General features: G+C 39.4%; 1 protein-coding gene across 2 annotated transcripts in view; it reads right to left on the bottom strand.

The window, feature by feature from the left end:
* Positions 1 to 21,323, bottom strand: part of OSBPL11 (oxysterol binding protein like 11) — a 99,376-nt gene that overhangs the window by 49,714 nt on the left and 28,339 nt on the right. For both annotated transcript variants that reach the window (XM_008072871.1, XM_021706366.1), the window contains exons 3-6: positions 15,162 to 15,337; positions 14,252 to 14,331; positions 10,722 to 10,898; positions 193 to 394 (exon numbers count right to left, since the gene is read on the bottom strand). In XM_008072871.1, coding sequence (XP_008071062.1) covers positions 193 to 394; positions 10,722 to 10,898; positions 14,252 to 14,331; positions 15,162 to 15,337 — 635 coding nt within the window. The remainder of the gene's footprint in view (positions 1 to 192; positions 395 to 10,721; positions 10,899 to 14,251; positions 14,332 to 15,161; positions 15,338 to 21,323) is intronic.

The following is a 21,323-nucleotide window of genomic DNA, read 5'->3' as shown; positions in this document are numbered from 1 at the left end:
ATCATTTCAGATTCAAAAAAGGACACAATTAGGAAGAATGTGGATAACATTAGTGTGACAATTAAAAACCAAGAGGCTTACTGATTCTTTTTTTTTTAGTTATGATTTTTCAGAAGTTAGAATTATATCAAATGCAGTCCTTTCCATGTTTTGGCCTTCAATGTTAAGTCCTTCCTTTAATTTATAACTTACCTGAAGGCAATGAGCCCTTCTGATGTGATGCATGCTGCAACTGGAGAATATGAAAACAGTCATTTAAGCAGTTCATAGTCGCCATGGAAGTTGCTTTGAGCATTAAGAGATCCTGGTCCAAGGAAGTAAGATGGCCAGAAGCAGGAAGGCATTCAATTCGTCTAATTAAGTCTCTTTGTTGTCCTTCAGCATGAGACATCATCTAAGGAAAACAACAGTTTTGTGGGTCCCATGCATGGTTTCTACATAGCATGGATACATATAGTTGCCATTTTAATTACCATATTCAGCTTCTGAGCCATTTTTTTCAAAGACCTATTAGGCTTAGAAGTCTATTTTAAGTTTGTTTGACTTTTTTCAATTGATGAGCATTTAACGTGCTTATCAATCAAGCAAAAGAGTATGACCTTGCCCCAGGCATGGTGGCTCAAGCCTGTAATTCCAGTACTTTGGGAGGCTGAGGCAAGAAGATTGCCTGAGCCCAGGGGTTCCAGACAAGTTTGGGCAATTTGATGAGATCTCATCTCTACAATTAAAAAAAAAAAAAAAAGAGTATGACCTTAGGCAGTTGTAATTTTTCTTTGGAAACAACAAAACTCAAAAGACTTGCCACTTTCTGATTAAGAGTATTAAATTTACACAAGTTACCAAAAAGAAACATTCCAGAATTTTTTTTTTTTTTTTTTTGAGTTGGAGTCTCACTCCTCACCCAGGCTGGAGTGTAGTGGCACACTCACAACCACCCAGCCCCAACCTGCTGGGCTCCAGCGATCCTTCCACCTCAGCCTTCCAAGTAGCTGGAACTCCAGGCGTGCGCTACCACACCCGGCTAATTTTTTTATTTATTGTAGAGACGAGGTCTCGCCAAGTTGCCCAGGTGGGTCTCAAACCTGCGGGCTCAGGCAATCCACTGACCTCAGCCTCCCAAAGTGCAGGATTACAGGCTGAGCCACCGAGTCCGGCCGTTTTGTTTTGTTTTTTTTTTGAGTTGGAGTTTCACTCTGTCATCTAAACTGAAGTGCAGTAGCACACTCAAGGCACTGCAGCCTCGATCTGCTGGGCTCAGGTGAACCCTCCGCCTCAACCTTCCAAGTAGCTGGAACTATAGGCACAGCGCCACCACGGCCAAGCTACTTTTTAAAAAACTTATTGTACTGATGAGGTCTCACCAAGTTGCCTAGGCTGGTCTTCGATCTGTAGGCTCAGGCAATCCTTGGCCTCCCAAAGTGCTGGGATTACAGGCGCGAGCCACCATGCCTGGCCTCAGATCATCTTTAACAGCAGCATCAAGTATTTCATTCCAAAGTAAAACTGATTCTGGTCTACGCTCTCAGCCACTTTCTTCTCACACCTTTGGTAAGGCTCAATTTGAACCTACATTGGGAACATGATGGCTTACCTGTTTCTTCTTTCCTAACTTAACTTTCTGGGCCTATTAAGGCTGATTTCTGGACTAAGTACTGTATATAAGTTTTTTAGGTTAAAAGAGTTTAATACACTCAAAAGCCAATGGAATAACGGTGATTAACAAGTAACCCAATTTTTTACACGAAAAATGAATGTATGATGCTTAATTACTTTCAGTAGTGAGCAGAAGTTTCTACAAATGCCCATCTTTTGGACACTAGTTTAATTCACACAGTAGGTCTATAATGAACAGACTCTTTCAATTTCAGAGGCTCTATTCCAGGTGATTTTTAATACAGTTTACCAGAGGGCTAGTATGAGAGATGCAAAATGATCCTAGCAAGTCAATCAAGTGTGTCATACATGAAATAGCCCCTGAAACCATGCACCATAGTTAAGGATCAAACATTCACCCATCCCATAAAAAAGCTTTTTGTTGTTGTGTTTGTTTTTTTTTGTTGGAGTCTCACTGTCGCCCAGACTGGAGTGCAGTGGCCACTCCTGGCCACCACAGCCTCAACCTGCTGGGCTCTAGTGATCCTTCCGCCCCAGCCTTCCACGTAGCCGAACTACAGGCGCGCACTACCACGCCCAGCTAATTTTTTAAAAAAAATTTATTGTACAGATGAGGTCTCGCCAAGTTGCCCAGGCGGGTCTCAAACCTGCGGGCTCAGGCAATCCACTCACCTCAGCCTCCCAAAGGCGCGGGATTACAGGCTGAGCCACCAAGCCCGGCTATAAAAAAGTTTTTACAAGAGAAGTACAGGTATGAAGGTATCTATATATACATATTTATACATGCATATATATGTGTGCTGTGTAAATATTTTTGTATATAAATTTAGGGACTAACTCCCAATAATCCAAATTTTCAAGTGGGTAACCACCATAGAACACAGTTTAGTAATATTTACCAGATCTAAATAAATATAATTTATGTTCCAACAATTACACTCTTAGCTATTTAACCAACAGATACACATACATATGCTCACCAACTCATGCCCATCAACACCAGAATGGAGAAAAAATATTATGGCATAATCATACAGTGAATACATATAGCAATGTAAAGAAAGGAACAGCTACATTCAACATCTTAAGAAAATCTCAAACATATGATGTGAACTGAAAAGAAGCCACATCCAAAAGAGTACATATTATGTGATTCCAGTTTTAGAAATTTCAAAAATAGGCAAAATAAGTCCATGGATAAAAATCAGGATAGTGAGAAAGGGGATCATAAGGAGTAGCATAGAAGAGTCTTCTAGGGTGCTGGTAACATTTAATTTCTTGATCCAGGAAGTGACTACATGGAAATTGACATCAAGGGGTACATTTATGGTTTGTGTACTTATAGAAGTAAAACAAGTTTTAAGCCAATAGAAGTTAAATAAAGGAAAAAAATCTTTCCTAAGATATTCACAACATAAATAATCAGAAGTCACAATATAACAACACTTCAAAGAGAAAAGTGTGCTTCTTTGTGCAAATGGCACAAAACATCACCTGCTAGTATTGATGTTAGAAGTGATCTATGGGGGGGCATATAACATTAGTAAGGGAACTTGATCTCAAACCAGGTGGAGTGGGGACCAAAGGGAGGCCCAAACTTTACCTGTACAATGACCATTTATATACCTAACCCTGAATTGCACCCCACATCTTTAAACTAAAAAAAAATTGCTGGGCGCAGTGGCACATGCCTATAATCCCAGAACTTTGGGAGGCCGAGGTGAGAGGATTGCCTAAGCTCATGAGTTTGAGACCAGCCTGGGAAACTTGGCAAGCCCTCATCTCTACAATAAATCAAAAAATTAGGCAGGCATGGTGGCACGTACTTGTAGTACCAGCTACTTGGAAGGCTGAGGCAGAAGGATCGCCTGAGCCCAGCAGGTCGATGCTGGGATGGCCGTGAACATGCCACTGCACTCCGGTCTGGGCGACGGAGTGAGACTCCAACTCAAAAAAAAAAAAAATTAATATAGGCCGGGCTCAGTGGCTCAGCCTGTAATTCCGCGCTTTGGGAGGCTGAGGTGAATGGATTGCCTGAGCCCGGGGGTTCAAGACCCGCCTGGGCAACTTGGAGAGACCTCATCTCTACAATAAATCAAAAATTAGCCGGGTGTGGTAGCGTGCGCCAGTAGTTCCAGCTACTTGGAAGGCAGAGGTGGAAGGATCACCAGAGCCCAGCAGGTCGAGGCTGCGGTGGCCGGGAGCGGCCACTGCACTCCAGTCTGGGAGACCAAGTGAGACTCCAACTCAAAAAAAAAAAAAATTAATATATATATATATTTAGTATTATATAATACATATAATATATATATATATTACACACACACACCTAACTCTTGGCCACTTGAGGCCACACTTGCCTCTGAATGTCGGCTCCCCTTTCCAACCTGTGAAAGGTGAATAATAAACTTTACTTTGTTCTACTTTCTTACTTGGTTGCAATCTTGCATTATTCCTGCGGCCTCAGCACTGGCCCACCTTACTTCACTTGACCCTTTCAATACTAAAATAGATCATTTTAATTAGGTAAAGCTTTTGTAATAAATTTGTGTTCAAGCACAATATGGCACTATTACCAAGAGTCAATTGGTTTTGCCACTGTTATTTAATCTAACAACTAGACTTACCCATGGACTTGGATTAAAATGGTCCTTTCAAACTCACTCTGAATTATATCTTTGCTTCACAATCTCCAGGAGCTAGATAATACTAGAACAGTAATTCTCAAAGTATGCTCTGCTGATCCCTGTGGGACTCCTTTCAGAGGATCTGTGAAATCAAACTTTTTTCACAATAATTCTAAGAAGTTATTTGCCTTTTCACTGTGGTGACATCTGCACAGATGATGCAAAAGCAGTAGTGATTAAAACTGCTGGAATGTTAAGGAGAGTCAAGGTAGTGGCACCAACCCTACTAGTCGGCAGTGCAGTCTTCATCTGCCATGCACTCACACACACATACACAAAAAGTCAGTTTTACTTAAGAATGTCCTTGTAAAAGCAGTAAAAATCATTAGGTTTACTATATCTTGACTCTTGAGTACACATTTTAAATATTATTTATATAAAAAACAGTAAGTACTTGTATTACATTCAAAGGATGAAGAAAAAGTAAAAAAGGACACATACAAAAAAATGGTTAAGTACATATGAAGCACTTCTGTCGCATACCAAAGTGCAAAGGTTGCCTGGAGGAAAAGCATTTGTGTGACAGAGTTGCAAGCTGAACTAGCGATTTTTTTCCTCCCCAGATTACCATTCTGATATAGATAACTGACAGAAACTCTAGAGATTCAGGCTTGGGATATGTGGTAGGTATTTTCTCAAAACTGAACAAAATGAGCTTGTCACTTTTAAAAAATGACAGTATTTGTTAGAAATTATAAAATTTAAACTTTAAAATGAAAATTAGAATTTTAGGAAACCTTCATCTGCCACTGTAAGTCTGACAGTCCTCCAATACTGAAAGGTTTTACTGATGAGACTGGTAGAGACGTTAATAAATGTAAATTTTAGACAGTATATAATTACACAGATCAGTATTTGTAAGATTTGCACAACTCTGTGAACTAACATCTCCCAAATAACCAGTGAATGCATGGTGTTACAAAATTATGAAAAGTTAAAGATCTATTCGAAGTACAAGACGAACCAATGGATTTTCTTTTTATTTTGAGTTGGTGTCTCACTCTGTCGCCCAGACTGGAGTGCAGTGGCCGCTCCCGGCCACCGCAGCCTTGACCCGCTGCGCTCCAGCGATCTTTCTGCCTCAGATTTCCAAGTAGCTGGAACTACAGGCACGTGCTACCACGCCCGGCTGAATTTTGATTTATTGTAGAGATAAGGTCTCGCCAAGTTGCCCAGGCAGGTCTCGAACCTGCAGACTCAGGCAATTCACTCACCTCAGCCTCCCAAGGCGTGGGATTACAGGCTGAGTCACCAAGCCTGGCTATCAATGGATTTTCTTGTAACAAAATACCGAAAGTTCATTGATATGTATTAGATTCCACACTACATCTAACATTTAAGAAACTATCAGTCAAGTTTTGGCACAGTATCACAGAAGAGCCATGGTTATGTGAAAAAGCTATTAAAATGTTCCATTTTTTCCATCCACATATATGTGTAGGCCAAATTTTCATCACATGTTTCAACCAAAACATGTGAACAGATTGAGCACAGAAGCAGATACAAAAATTGTGCTGTGTTCTACTAAGCTAGATACTGAAGAGAGTGCAAAAATATAAAACATCTTTTTTTTTTTTTTTGAGTTGGAGTCTCACTTTGTCGTGCAGGCTGGAGTGCAGTGGCACACTCACAGCCACCGCAGCCTCAATCTGCTGGGCTCAGGTGATCCTTCTGTCTCAGCCTTCCAAGTAGCTGAAATTACAGGGAGGCGACACCACATCCGGCTAATTTGTTTGTTTGTTTTTTGAACAATCCACTCTTTTAGAAAAATTAATGTTTGTTTTGGAAAAGATAATAATATGATATAAATAAATGTTATTTATGTTAACAAACATGTTTATTAATTTTTATTTTAAGGTAAAATTAACACATTATTTTAATTTCTTAGTTTTAATTTCTAAAATGGTAAATACCAAATAAATTTATCCCATTTAAAACAAAAGCTCTTTGAAGTCCTCAATAATTTTTAAGAAAAAAGGGATACTACAACCAGAAAGGTTAAGAACTGTTACCTACAACCACAGTGAATTGTTACCTAGAACCATAGGTCAGCTTGGTTTCAAAAGTTCTCTCAATTTCTTGGAAGAGAAACAGGATTTGTATAATCTCAAAGTACCTCCCCAAGATACTTATTAACTACAAAGGGAAAAATAGCCACTTTATAGTGGAGAAATCCATCCAGTAGAAGGCACCTTAAGCAAGTTGTCAAGGCCAGCATTACTAGTAATAAGACATACTAACATCATAAATACTCCTTGATATGATGTACTAAGGATACAACATCTTTCTGTGGTATTCATTCCCAAAACACACACTCAATTCATTCAAATCATGAGAAAACATCCGACAATACAAATTTGGTAGCATTAAAAAAAAAAAATCAATAATCTTAAATGTCAAGGTCTTGAAAGACAAGGAAAGAGAGGAACAATTATAGACTGAAGAAGACTAACTAGAAAAAAAGCAACTAAATGCAATGTAGGATGCTGAATAGGATTCAAAACCAGAAAGAGAACATTAGTGAAAAAACTGCTGAAATTTGAACAAGGACTATGATTTTTTTTTTTTTTTTTTTTGAGTTGGAGTCTCACTCTGTTGCCCAGACTGTATAGTGCAATGGCACCATCACAGCTCACTGCAGCCTTGACCTCCTGGGCTCAGGCGATCCTTCTACCTCAGCCTCGAGAGCAGTTGGGACAACAGGCCCTAGCTACCACACCTAGCTAATTTTTTCTTTTGTAGAGACGAGGTCTCGCTATGTTGCCCAGACTGGTCTCAAACCCTGGCCTCAAGTAATCCTCTTGCCTCAGTCTCCAAAAGTGCTGGGATTACAGGTTATGAGCCACCGGACTTGGCCTAGGACTGTAGTTAATAGTATTATAATAATATAATTTCCTGTTTGAACAATTATATTGTGGTTATGTAAGATAGTAACATCATGGAAAACTGGGGAAGGGATATACAGAAACCTTGTATCATTTTTCCAAATTTTCCATAAAGTTAAAATTAGTTCAAGATAAGAAGCTTTTTTTTTTTTTTTTTGAGTTGGAGTCTCACTCTGTCGCCCAGACTGGAGTGCAGTGGCCGCTCCCGGCCACCGCAGCCTCAACCTGCTGGGCTCTGGCGATCCTTCCGCCTCAGCCTTCCAAGTAGCTGGAATTACAGGCATGTGCTACCACGCCCGGCTGATTTTTTGATTTATTGTAGAGATGAGGTCTTGCTGCCCAGGCGGGTCTCAAACCCGCTGGCTCAGGCAATCCACTCACCTCAGCCTCCCAAAGGCGCGGGATTACAGGCTGAGCCACCAAGCCCGGCTGATAAGAAGCTTTTAAAAAGTTTTTTCAGCTTGTAAAAACCATTAATTATGGTTTTAGCTTAACAGATCTTTTCAGTCACTGTCTTCGATAAAAACAAGCTTCAGAGGGGCTTAGAAACTTTCCAAAGGCTTTTACTTTCATAAAGTGCTTATAGCTCCCACGATGAAATACATCTAAGTCACTAATTGAAACCAGGCTCTTAAACAGATGGCATCATAAACAAGACTAGGAAACAATACGCTTCCAGAGACTAGGTTACGATGGCTTCCAGTAGTTTAAAGGAAAAACTGGTTTTGGAGGTATTTGTTTAATATTTGTCTGGGGCCTGGCATGGGGCTCACGCCTGGAATCCCAGCACTTTGGGAAGCTGAGGAGGACTGCTCAAGTCCAGGAGGAGTTGTGAGACCATCCTGGGCAACACAATGAGACTCTGTCTCTTCAAAGAAACAAACAAAACAATTAGCCAGGTGTGGTGGCACATGCCTATAGTCCCAGCTACTTGGGAGTCTGAGGTAGGAGGATCACTTAAAACCAGGAGTTCCAGGCTGCAGTGAGCTAAGATTGAGCCACTCTGCTCCAGCCTAGGCAACAGAGTTAAGATCCTGTCTCTACAATTAAAAATTAAAATTAAAAAATAATTATCTGGAGGACCAAAAAAATGGTATAAATACTCCAAAAGAACTGTTTCCTCAGAAACAGAATTATTCCATTGGAATATAGAAATGTTCCTAATATAGTCATAAGCTTATAGTTTGACTTGCATTCTTAAATGCAAAATTACCAAGCTAGGAAAGGTACATACGCTCAGCTAAGACTTTTGTTTTGTTTTGTTTTTTGCATGTGTGGGGGTGAAGGGTGTCAGTGGCAAAGGGACTGCCAAACAAGGGTACCACCAAACCCTAGAATAATTATTGGAGTCACAATTTAAGGAGAGATTGTCATTAAACTAGCCAATTCTATACATTAATGCCTTACAAAGAGGTAGTTGTGAAAATACAAGTGCCAGAGTTACGTGATAAATATTAACATGCTATCATAATGATATGAAAAATGTACTTAAAAACAGAACAAGCCGGGCTCGGTGGCTCAGCCTGTAATCTCGTGCTTTGGGAGGCTGAGGTGAGTGGACTGCCTGAGCCTGTGGGTTCGAGACCCACCTGGGCAACTTGGCGAGACCTCATCTCTACAATAAAATTAAAAAATCAGCCAGACGTGGTAGCGCATGCCTGTAATTCCGGCTACTTGGAAGGCTGAGGCAGAAGGATCGCCGGAGCCCAGTGGGTTGAGGCTACGGTGGCTGGGAGCGGTTGCTGTACTCCAGTCTGGGGCAAGTGAGACTCCAACTCAAACAAACAAACAAACAAACAAACAAACAAACAAACAAAAAAAACCCCCACAGAATACTAGTGTGGGTATTATAGGCAATTACTACTGGGCCGGTGAGAATAAAACAGAAAGAGAAGAGCAGGTTGACCAAAGCCTTCACAACTGAAGAGGTACTAACAGAGATATGGCAATGGTCTCAGTGCCATCAGATCTCAAAGACCCAAGTACAGCCAAGCTGAAGGCCTCTGCAGAGGCCCAAATCCCAAACACAAATAGGTGCCTTTTCCTTGAAAATGTGCTGTAAAACATGACAACTCCAACTATTTACTTCTTGCTTGTTTTTAACTTTTTACTGAAGTACACTGACATATAGTACACAGACAGAAAAGTATACTTATCACAAGTGTATGGGCTTAATACATTTTCATAAACAAATAAACCGTGTAACCATTCCCCAGACCTGGAAACTGAACATACCAGCTACTCAGAAGCCCACCTCAAACTCCCATCACTAGCCATGATTAAAAAGTTCCAAGAATTTAATGGCTGCCTAGCTTTTAAGGGTTAATAAATATACTATGACACAGAGCTGGTCCTAAATGCTCTTCTTTATTCTATATCTTAGATTTGAACCACTTTTAATGTTTCCTTTTCCTTCACTCTATATTAAGATAGAAGCATCTTGGTTTCCTTAAACGACAAACACTGACATTTATCTACAAATTGAATACCATCAGCATGAATACTAATAAAATACCAAAAGTGTTTTATTAAAAAGAGTCTTTTGTAACTATAATTTGTTTATATAAAAGGACTAGAAAGTGAATCAAATGCTCTGTCCATGTATCTCGAGCATGTTACTCCATCTCTCTAAACCTCAATCTCTTTATCTATAAACATAACCCAGGACAACTTGGGAGAAAATATATTCTCCCTAGCTTCCTGCCTTGAATCATTTGAGTGTGACTTACAATATTATTTTTACCAATCCACTACATTGATATCTATAAACTCTACCAAATTTAACTCAGTAAGCAATACATGAAATATTTAGAAGTTAACAAACTGTATGCTTTATTAACTAGAATCATTTGACACACAGTATAATAGAGAAAGAAAGGGTGAGATCAGGCAACATTATGGATTTAACTATTCTGTATGTTTGAAATTTTATTATATACAAATTTTTTTGTTTTGTTTTGTTTGGCTTGTTTTTTTTTTTGAGTTGCAGTCTCACTCTGTCGCCTAGGTTAGAGTGCAGTGGCACACTCACGTCACTCCAGCATCAACCTGCTAGGTTCCAGTGAGCCTTCTGCCTCAGGCTTCCAAGTAGCCAGAACTACAGGCATGCGCTGCCACGCCCAGCTAATTTTTTATCGATTGTAAAGACGAGGTCTCGCCAAGTTGCCAGGGCTAGTTGCGAATCTGCAGGTTCAGGCAATCCACTGGCCTCGGCCACCCAAAGTGCTGGGATTATAGGCTGAGCCACCGAGCCTGGCTGCTTTTTTTTTAAAGAATTCCTGGTTTGGTCATATAGCCTTCCCACTAGATTTAATAATCTTTTTGATAGTAAATTTTACATCAAAGGAGTCTGTACTTTTACTTGAGAACTTGAAGACTGATAGAGACTTTTGAAAAATGACAGCAAACCTAGTCCATAGTTGACAGACATGAGGAAACGTAGGATACTATGAGGTCAGGGAAACTTTATGACTTAAGTCACGCATATGTAAGATATTATTTTGTGCACTTTAACTTGACTTCAAACCATACTTACTTCTCTGACTTCCACAAGATGGTCTGGAGGTAAGTGAGCTCTTTTGCTCACTGATTGCAGTTTGGAATATCCAACATTAAAAAAAGAAATGGCATTTTGACTTGGTCTCCTCTGGGATATAGGAGAATTACCACTAGATGCCAGTGAGAAGCTCCGTGACTTCAGAGGAGGATTATTCTGTTAGACAAAGAAAAATCATTCTTTATTTTTTTTAAATTTAGGCTCGCTAACCATCAAACTAACACATACTTGAGGTTTACACGTGAACAATTTTTAAAATTAAATTAACTTCAGAATAATTGACTATAAGAACATTTCTGGAGATGATAAAACTTAAATTCAAAGTTTCGGCATGTTACACATTTTACACATCAATAAGTTGATAATCTACTTAGAAAATTAATGAACAGTTTTATGTTGTCAAAAAATATTTTTTCACATTTTGCAAAAATTAGAATAACAAAAAATTTGTCAGATTTTTAAATATCATGTTTAATGCAACAATCTGTACTCAGCAATATAATACATTTCTTAATGTACATTTGCAATGGAACAAACTAGTACTTTCCAGACTAGAATCTTACAGTATAAGAAAAGCTGCCAGGTACGGTTGCTCATGCCTGTAATCCCAGCACTTTGGGAGACGGAGGCAAAAGGACTGTCTGAGTCCAAGGGTTCCAGACTAGCCTGGACAACTTTATCTACAATAAATTAAAAAATTAGTCAGGTGTGGTGGTACGCGCCTGTAATTCCAGCTACTTGGAAGGCTGAGGCGGAAGGATCACCTGAGCCCAGCAGGTTGAGGTTGTAGTGGTCGTGAGCATGCCAATGCACTCCAGCCTAGGTGACAGAGTGACACACTGACTTAAAAAAAAAAAAAAGGAAAGCTATTGTGCTGGATTTCCTGAAGAGTAGGCTGTAAGTCTAAATTACAAACAATTTTTAAAAATTCACTTAGGTGAAAATTCCCAGGAAATGAGAAAAATAATTACAATAAAAGTCAAGTTATCACCAAGGTAGAAAATCCTTTAAAAATGCTGTCCTATATTACTTTTTAGATACTTCTAACCGCAGATGTCAAGTATTAAAACTTTTCTTTTGGCCAGGTATAGTGGCTCAAGCCTATAATCCCAGCACTTTGGAAGGCCAAGACTAGAGAACTGCCTGAGCTCAGGGGATCGAGACTAGCCTGGGTAACTTGGTAAGACCTCATCTCTATAATAAATTAAAAAAAAAAAAAAGCTGGGCATGATAGTACACACCTATAGTTCCAGCTACTTGGAAGGCTGAGGCAGAAGGATTGCCTGAGCCCAGCAGGTTGAGGTTGTGGTGACTGTGAGCATGCCACTGCACTCTAGCCTGGGCAACAGTGAGACTCTGAACGCTACCCCCCCCCCAAAAAAACTGCCCTCTCACCATAAAAAATGAAAAACACTCCAAGAAGATATCAAATGGCTAACCAATAAAGCGCATAAAAAGATGTTCAATATGATTAGTCATTAGGGAAATAAAATCAAAATTGCAAAAGAGTTCACTTAATATTTACTAGGATGGCCATAATAATTTTTTCTTCTGAGTCAGGTCTCACTCTGTTGCCCAGGCTGGAATGCAGTGGCAGGATCAAGGGTCACCTCAACTTCCTGGATTAAGGTGATCCTTTCACCTCAGCTTCCCAAGTAACTGGAACTTCAGGCGTGTGCCACCATGATCAGCTAATTGTTTTATTTTCTGCAGAGAAAAGATTTCACCATGTTTCCTAGGCTGGTCTTGAACTCCTGGGCTCAAGTTTTCCTCTTGCCTCTACCCCCCAAAGTGCTGAGATTACAGGTATGAGCCACTGTGCCAGGCCATAATTTTTTTTTATTAAGACAAATAACAGGCTGGGCGAGGTGGCTCACGCCTATAATCCCAGCACTTTGGGAGGCCAAGGTGAGAGGACTGCCTGAGCCCATGAGTTAAAAACCAGCCTGGGCAACTTGGCAAGACCTCATCTCTACAATAAATAAGAAAAATTAGCTGGGCGTGATGGGATGCTTCTGTAGTTCCAGCTACTTGGAAGGCTGAGACGAAAGGATTGCCTGAGCCCAGAAGGTAAAGGCTATAGTGGCCACGAGTATGCCTGCACTCCAACCTGGGCGAAAGAGTGAGGCTCCAACTCAAAAAACAAAACAAAACAAAACATAAATAACAAGTGTTGGCAAGGATGTAGAGGAACTCGAAGCCTCATGCATTGCTGGTGGGAATGTAAACTGGTGTGACCACTTTGGAAAACAGTATGGCAGCTTCTCAAAAAGTTAAACGCATAAGTACTATATGATCAGCAATTCCACTCCTAGATACATACCCTAGAAAACTGAAATTATGTATTCACAAAAATTTTTACATAATTTTTCATGGCAGCATTATTCATATTATCTATAAAATGAAAACAACCCAAATTTCCATCAACTAGTTAGTGGATAAAAAATGTGGTATATCCATACAGTGGAATATTATTCATCCTTAAAAAAGTAATAAAGTGGCCAGGCTCAGTGGCTCAGCCTGTAATCCCAGCACTTTGGGAGGCCGAGGCGAGTGGACTGCCTGAGCCTGCAGGTTCACGACCAGACCAGGCAACTTGGCAAGAACTTGTCTCTACAAGAAAACAAATAATAGCCAGGCAGGGTAGCGCGTGCCTGTAGTTCCAGCTACTTGGAAGGCTGAGATAGAAGGATCACCAGAGCCTAGCAGGTCGATGCTGCGGTGGCCATGAGCATGCGTGCCACTGCACTCCAGCCTGGGAGAAGGAGTAAGACTCCAACTCAAAAAAAAAGGAATAAAGTCTGATACATGCAACAATATGGATGGACCTTGAAAACATTATGCTAAGTGAAAGAAGTCAGATATACAAACTACATATTATATGCTTTCATTTAAGAATAGGCAAATCCGCCGGGCTCAGTGGCTCAGCCTGTAATCCTGCACCTTTGGGAGGCTGAGGTGAGTGGATTGCCTGAGCCCGCGGGCTCAAGACCTGCCTGGGCAGCGAGATCTCATCTCCACAATAAATCAAAAAATCAGCCGGGCATGGTAGTGCATGCCTGTAATTCCAACTACTTGGAAGGCTGAGGCAGAAGGATCGCCGGAGCCCAGCAGGTCGAGGCTGCGGTGGCTGGGAGCGGCCACTGAACTCCAGTCTGGGAGACAGAGTGAGACTCCAACTCAAAAAAAAAAAAAAAAAAAAGAATAGGCAAATCCATGGAAACAGAAACTAGATTAGTGTTTGTCAGATGCTTGGGAAGGGGAGAACAGGGAATGACTGCTAGTAGGGCTGGGTTTTCTTTTGGTGGGAAGTAAGGAGGTAATGAAAATGTTCTGGAATTAGAAAGTTGCAATGGTTGTACAACCTTGTGAATATACTAAAAATCTTGAGATTATATACTCAAAAATCTTGAGTGAATTTTATAGTACATGAAAAGTATCTCAATTTTAAAATGTAAAAAAAAAATGCTTTCAATTTGTATATTAATATCATATATAAATACACATACCTTTCCAATAGCTTCAGTATGATGTTGTGTACAAATCTGAAGTCTGCTTACCCAGTGTTGTCGCTCTTTAGCATCTGTGGCTAATAAAAACAGTGTAAATGTTATTTTATATTTATTTATTTCAGAATGTAATTCACTGTCTACAGCATGAAGAATAGATCATTGTCAAGTAGAGATTGGTCCTAATCTCACTGGAGTTAACTTCCCTGACTGGAAGGAGGCAGGAAAGAGGCCAAAGCATCAGCCTTGTTAGGGGATAGAGTAGCAGGATGTAGATATTAAAAGGATAAATTACATCTATATGTCTTAAGTTTCTCATAAAAAGATGTCCTTACTTAGAGAAATAAACTTCATTAAGAATTTGATGTATAATCAATACTTGCAAATTTGTAGAAACAAGTTCAACCAGGATTACCATTATATTCTGTGTATTTATTAAATAAAAAATACAAACTTCTACACAAATTAAATTTCTCTAAACAAAAGTTGCACTTTATTTTAATGAATATTATAATAAATATCAACAATGTACTTTAGTCACTGAAACTGGAAAGAGAGCATACAAATCACACCAAGTAAAGGGGCAAAATACATCTCCATGGTAGACATAAAAAATATCATTTAAATAAATCCTAGTTTTTAGATGATCAGTAGAGGGGCCATTTTGTAGAGGGGCAATCCCCACACACATTTTGTAGAGAGGCCAATCCCAGACAGACTTGCTAATTGACTCACTTGGAAAAAGAGTTATAAAAACAGATTTCATAAATCCTCAAAGCAATTCCAAGATTTAACTATTATATCTACATCACGGATGACACTAGTTTCTATTTCCAAATAGAAAGTAGGTAAGTACAGCAACTTCTCAAAGGAAGAAGAAAATCACAGTATTCTCATATCTCAATTGTACCTCTGAGTTTATACTGTTCCCCACTGGCAGCGTTTACAGTGAAGGTGTGAGAATCCTCATCACTGGGTGATATTACAGCGCCCGCAAGCTGCAAAGTACCTCTAGGTTTCTGATTTCTAGACTGTTCATTTACAAAGTACTCCAATAGCCCAGCTTCATTGTTTAAAACAAAAAACCTGTAACGATGGAAAAAAAATTGTCATGTTTCCTTATGCAAACTAAAGCAAAGCAAATTTTAATCACTTACACTTCAGGTTTTTGTTATTCAAAAAATAAAATTTAGAAGCATTTTAAGAAGTACTTAGAAACAAAAGAATGAAGTTCCTAGCAGTAAAGATTACTGAAAAACTGAATGAGTATAATAAAAGAAACAAACCCTTCAATGGAGGAAAATGCATTTACTAGGGAAGAGGCCTATAAGTTAACACACAAAAGGAAGCAACGATCACTATCCTTTCAGAGGAAGACTTCTCTCCAGAATTCATTCAGAGTGGGTAAACTGCCCAAAGACAAACAGTAATCAGAATTTGTATTTAAAATCCACTGTAAACAAATCAAAATGTGAACTGTGAGGTTAACGAAATGATAGGTAAGACATGAACATGATTTAAGATTTAATCAGTGAAATAAACGAGAATAACATCAGGGTAGAAAGATTTTGTGAATGTAGCATTAAATAGGTCACAATAAAGATTACTTATCCTGTTAAAAAATGAAAAATTTGCAATTAGAGATGCATTAACATAAGAAACTTGAAACTAAATGATGAAATACTTATACACTTTGGAAAAGAATTTGATGTTCTGATTTGGTTCTCGACTCACTACTTTAGGGAACACATTAATTCAGATCCCAACTTATGTAACGTAGTATTTCTTTTTTAGAACATAACTCCAAAAATGTTTAAATTTTTAAAAATTCATGTTTGGAGAAGTTTGGTATTCTACATGTTAACCTGTTCTATAATAGAACCTGGTAAATAGTTTGATCCAGTTCAAATTCCTGGAAGATATTCAATGTCTCAAACAACATGGCAACCACATCAAACTGATTCAGGGGTAGAATGGAATCAGTCTTCTATTCAGAAAAAGAACTGATGAGAAGACAGTAGAAGACATGGAAAGTGGCTACCTAAAAGGGAGAGGGAAAAGCAAAGGACTACTGTTTTTCTCCCATGTCTTTTAGTATTATTTAAAATTATGTTCACATATTTTGATAAAAATATAAATTAAGTTAGTAATTTTTTTCAGTTTTTAAATTTACCTTTTATTTTTTTTAAGTGCGAGTTTCACTCTGTCGCCCAGGCTGCAGTGCAGTGGCATGCTCATGGCCACTGCAGCCCTGACCTGCTGCACTCAGGCGAGCCTTCTGCCTCAGCATTCCAAGTAGCTGAAACTACAGGCACGCACCACCACGCCCAGCTAATTTTTTAATTTATTGTAGAAATGAGGTCTGGCCAAGTTGCCCAGGCTGGTCTCCAACCCGTGGGTTCAGGCAACTCTTTCACCTCAGTCTCCCAAAGTGCTAGGATTGTAGGCGTGAGCCACCGTGCTGGGCTAAATTTACATTTTATTAGTTACTAGTGAGGTTGAACTTTTTTTTTCTGTTGTGTATTTTCATTTATTTCTGTTTTATGAACCAATTTTAATTGTGTACATTTATGGAGTACAATGTGATGTTTTGATACATGTACACAGTGTGGCATGATTAAATCAAGCTAATTAAACTATCCATTAACTCACTTTCCTGCCATTAAAAAAATTTTTTTATTTTAAAGATGTGGGGTACAATTCAGGGTTAGGTATACAAATGTTCATTATGAAGGTACCCTTGTTGATGAAGTGAGTCCCCCCTCCCCTGGCAGATTCCCATTACTGTCAATCCCACCCCACCCCCACACCCGGCAGTTTCCCACTACTGCCAACCCTTTGGTTGACCATTTTTTATGGTGTATTAACCATCTGTAGCTCCGCTTAGTGAACTGTCCATCACATTTCTGCCCATTTTTAATAGGGTTATCTATGGCTCCAAATATTTGATGAGATCATTTAAATTAACATAAGACAGCCACTGACATCATCTTAAATTTCTGAAACATATGACCTGTCCTTAGTAAAATACCCAAGTGAATCTTCTACAAAAAATACCAGACAAACAAACAAAAAACACTCCATCAAAAACCTCAAAGGATCTGTAGGGAGAAAGCAATCTCTTGAATACACTAAAAACCAATGAGTTATACACTTTAAATAAGTGAATTATATGGTATGCAAATTACATCTCAATAAAGTTGTCAACAAAAACAACGAAGAAATTTCTTCCCACTATTTCAAGTTATAAGTACAATTCATTTCAAACAGAAAAGGAAAATGACTAGTCTCTTTTCTTTTGTTTTTTGGTTTTTTTTAAGCTGGAGTCTCACTCTGTCACCCAGGCTGGAGTGCATGCTCAGTCACCGCAGCCTCGACCTGCTGGGCTCAGGTGATCCTTCCACTTCAGCTTTCCAAGAAGTTGGAACCATAGGCATGCGCCACCATGCCTGGCTGACTTTTTATTTATTGTAGAGACGAGGTCTCACCATGTTGCTCAGGCTGGTCTTGAACCCCTGAGCTGAGGCAATCCTCGCCTTCGACTCCGCCTCCCAAAGTGCTGGGATTACAGGCATGAGCCACCATGCCCAGTGTAGTCTCTTCTCTTAAAGGTAGTTAATTCAAAGACAACTTAGAACACAACATATTTGTAGCTCTCAAGTGTGCTGTGAACATATATTCTTATTTGAAAAGTATTACCACAAATTTACAACATGGGAGGAACCTAGATAAAAAAAGTAATTTTGAGAAGGAATTGATGAAATAACAGAAATGAGCCAATAACTAACTTTCCTCCATTAGGATGATGCTATAAACCCCCTGGCAATAACAGAGCACCTAGGGCTGGCTTTCATTACATACAGATTAATCTAAATATTCACCCCTGATCCCTTCCACAGAGAGATATTTTACAAGATGTGTAGATTAGGGATAGAGAGACAATCCACACAGTGAGGAAACAACAAAGCAATTTTGCCCAAAAGGGTACAAATTTCATGCATGGCAAGTTGGCCTAACCAATAAGCTAAAAAAAAAAAAACGTAGAAACAAAGGCTAAATATGACAGGAAAACTTAAGACTCAGCATAAATGTTTACATGAAGAAAATTCACCTACATTATTAAAAGAAAATACTGCTAAAATTAGCATAACTGGTTTTTTTGTTTTGTTTGCAAATCCAAAATAGCAAAGAATACCAGTTTAGGGGAAATAACCACTATTCGGAACAGTTCACACTTTAAATGAACTTTAATCTAAAAAATATCCTGACTTGGAAGTATAGCTCATGATTACAAAAATAAACTTGAACAACAATTTTGGATGGAAAGGCAACCATGTGCTTTGCAGGGCTTTAATGCTTAGTGTGCAATTCCTAAACCATACAGGAAGTGATCTCGCCTTCATGAACTAGAGTTGAAAGTGGAAGGATGGTGGGTTCTGGAGAGGGTCTTGCTATTGTATGCTTTCTTAAGGTACTACATTCCAGAGGAAACCATTCTTTATAGAGTATACCCATGCTAGATTTCGCCAAGTTGCTCTAAGTTGCCCTTAGTAAAACTAACTGGATTGGAGGGAATATCTGGCATAGGTGAAATGCTTTTTAGTTAAGCTTTATCTGCAGCATATGGATAAAAGTCACTAGACAAGCCAGAGACTCCAAGCCTAGGACCTTTCAGCATGTTCTAAGTCTTTCTGTTCCCTTCTCATTATTCAATCTGTATGCTCCATACTAAGGACACAGTATAAGAAGGGCACCCAAAAAAACCCCAGAATTATCTTTTGGAGGGCAGGCCTCTTGTAGTACACTTGAATTTGTTTCTCCAGATCAAACGGTCAACGAAAGTTTTTTACGGAAGTTTTGAAAAAGTTGCATCATGATTTGTGGAAGAAACATCCTGAGCTGTGGCAAACAGGTTCTTCCACCATAACAATGCACCTGTCCACACCATACTGAGGATTCAGCAGTTTTTAACCCAAAACAGTATGACCCCTGTGCCCCACCCTGTCTATTCACCGAATCTCACCCCAAGCAACTTTTTTCTTTGTTTCCCTGCACGAAGAAAGTTCTCAAAGGGAAATATGTTTTGCCGATGTGGAAGAGGTGAATCAAAAATCGGCAGAAGCACTAAAAGACATAAAAATTGACAAGTTCAAAAACTGTTTTGAGCAATGGAAAGAGCATTCTGATAGGTACGCTTATGCAATAAGAGAGTACTCTGACAATGGAATATGAAGTTTCTATTGAAGGTGACAAGCTAGGCCAGGCATGGTGGCTCAAGTCTGTAATCCCAGCACTTTGGAAGGCTAAGGTGAGAGGAATGACTGAGCCCACGGATTCAAGACCAGCCTGGGCAACATGGTGAGACCTCATCTCTAAAATAAAAATAATTAACCAGGCATGATAGTGCGCGCCTGTAGTTCTGGCTACTTGGAAGGCTGAGGAGGAAGGGTCACCTGAGCCCAGCAGGTCAACGCTGGGATGGCCGTGAGCAACGCTGGCGACGGATTGAGATTCCAACTCAAAAAAAAAAAAAAAGAAAAAAGAAAAAAAGAAGGTGACAAGCTCAGACTCCTCTGATGGGGCAAGCTGGTAAAGGGCTCTGTGTTCTTGGTTGCAAACAGGGATGGGATAGTCATCATCCTCACACTCTCTGGTGCTACTAACACTGGCCTTTTACACAGCTAGAGGGAGCAAGTCAGCAGAGGCAGTGCTTCCTTCCTGAGTCACATGTTCCCTTGGATCTGCCAGCTAACTCTCCAGGCAACCAGTAGCTCAAAGGATCTGTTGGTGTCCTCCCTCGTGCAATGATACAAACACTTGCCCTTTACTCTCATGGTTTCAGCTTGCCACTGACCTGAAATGCCACCTTAAACATATACTAAGTTTTACATGTTTGGTTCTGTTTTAGGGCTTTCTTATTCTGTTCCACTTGTGAAGCTTTCCCAATAATATTATATGAATGAACGTTGTCAGAAAGAGAACAAAGATTAATACAAAGAACAAAATGACACAAATTTTTTTAAATATTCGGAATATCATTTAAATGCTTAGATCTTAAAAACCTACATAAAAATTGAGAAGAAAAAATGCAAAACAAAAAGGCACACTTGACACTGCTTTTTTTTTTTTTTGAGTTGGAGTCTCACTCTGTCGCCCAGACTGGAGTGCAGTGGCCGCTCCGGGCTACCGCAGCCTCGCCTGCTGGGCTCCAGCGATCCTTCCGCCTCAGCCTTCCCAGTAGCCAGAATTACAGGCATGCGCTACCACACCCGGCTGATTTTTTGATTTATTGTAGAGATGAGGTCTCGCTGCCCAGGCGGGTTTTGAACCCGCGGGCTCAGGTAATCCACTCACCTCAGCCTCCCAAAGGCGCGGGATTACAGGCTGAGCCACCGAGCCCGGCTGACATTGCTTTTTTTTAAATAAAAAATGAGAACCCTAGAGAGCTACCCTTTTCACTTTAGCAAGAATGATTCCTCCGTAAGTTTTCATATCCAGCTTTGACGTCCAACTTCCCGCACTGTTATTCCTATTAAAATTCCCTAATGGTACTTCAGTCTAAACATGGTACAAACTACCTTCCTTTTTTAAAAAAAAATCCCATTTTCTATTAGTGCTTCTACTGTTACTTAAAGTGTCTGAAAACCATTTCTTCATATATTGTGTCCTATTTTTTAGGTTATTTAAGGTAGGGAGGCAAATCCAGCTCTTGTATTCCATCACGGCCCAAAGTAGAAGTCTCTGAACAACATGTGAATTAGAAGCAGCAAAATATAACACAGACTTTGTAAACATAACTTTGCCTATAGACTGTGGAGTCAGAGTTACTTGGGTTCAAATTTTAGTTTTATCATTTAAAAGTTTAAAAATCACAATGAGATACCACTTCACACCCACTGGTATGGTGCCATATATATATATATATATATATATATATATATATATATAATTATTATTTTTTAAACATAGCTAGAAGAACAGATTTTGAATGTTCCCAACACAAAGCAATGATAAATGTTGGGAGAGATTTGGTACGCTAATTACTCCGATTGATCAAATATGTGTATCAAAA

This window comes from Carlito syrichta, unplaced genomic scaffold (genome assembly GCF_000164805.1).
Source record: "Carlito syrichta isolate Samal-C Ts95f unplaced genomic scaffold, Tarsius_syrichta-2.0.1 Scaffold315477, whole genome shotgun sequence".
Lineage (NCBI taxonomy): Eukaryota > Metazoa > Chordata > Mammalia > Primates > Tarsiidae > Carlito > Carlito syrichta.
The sequence above is the reverse complement of the archived record's forward strand: the minus strand, read 5'-3'. Positions and strand labels throughout refer to the sequence as shown.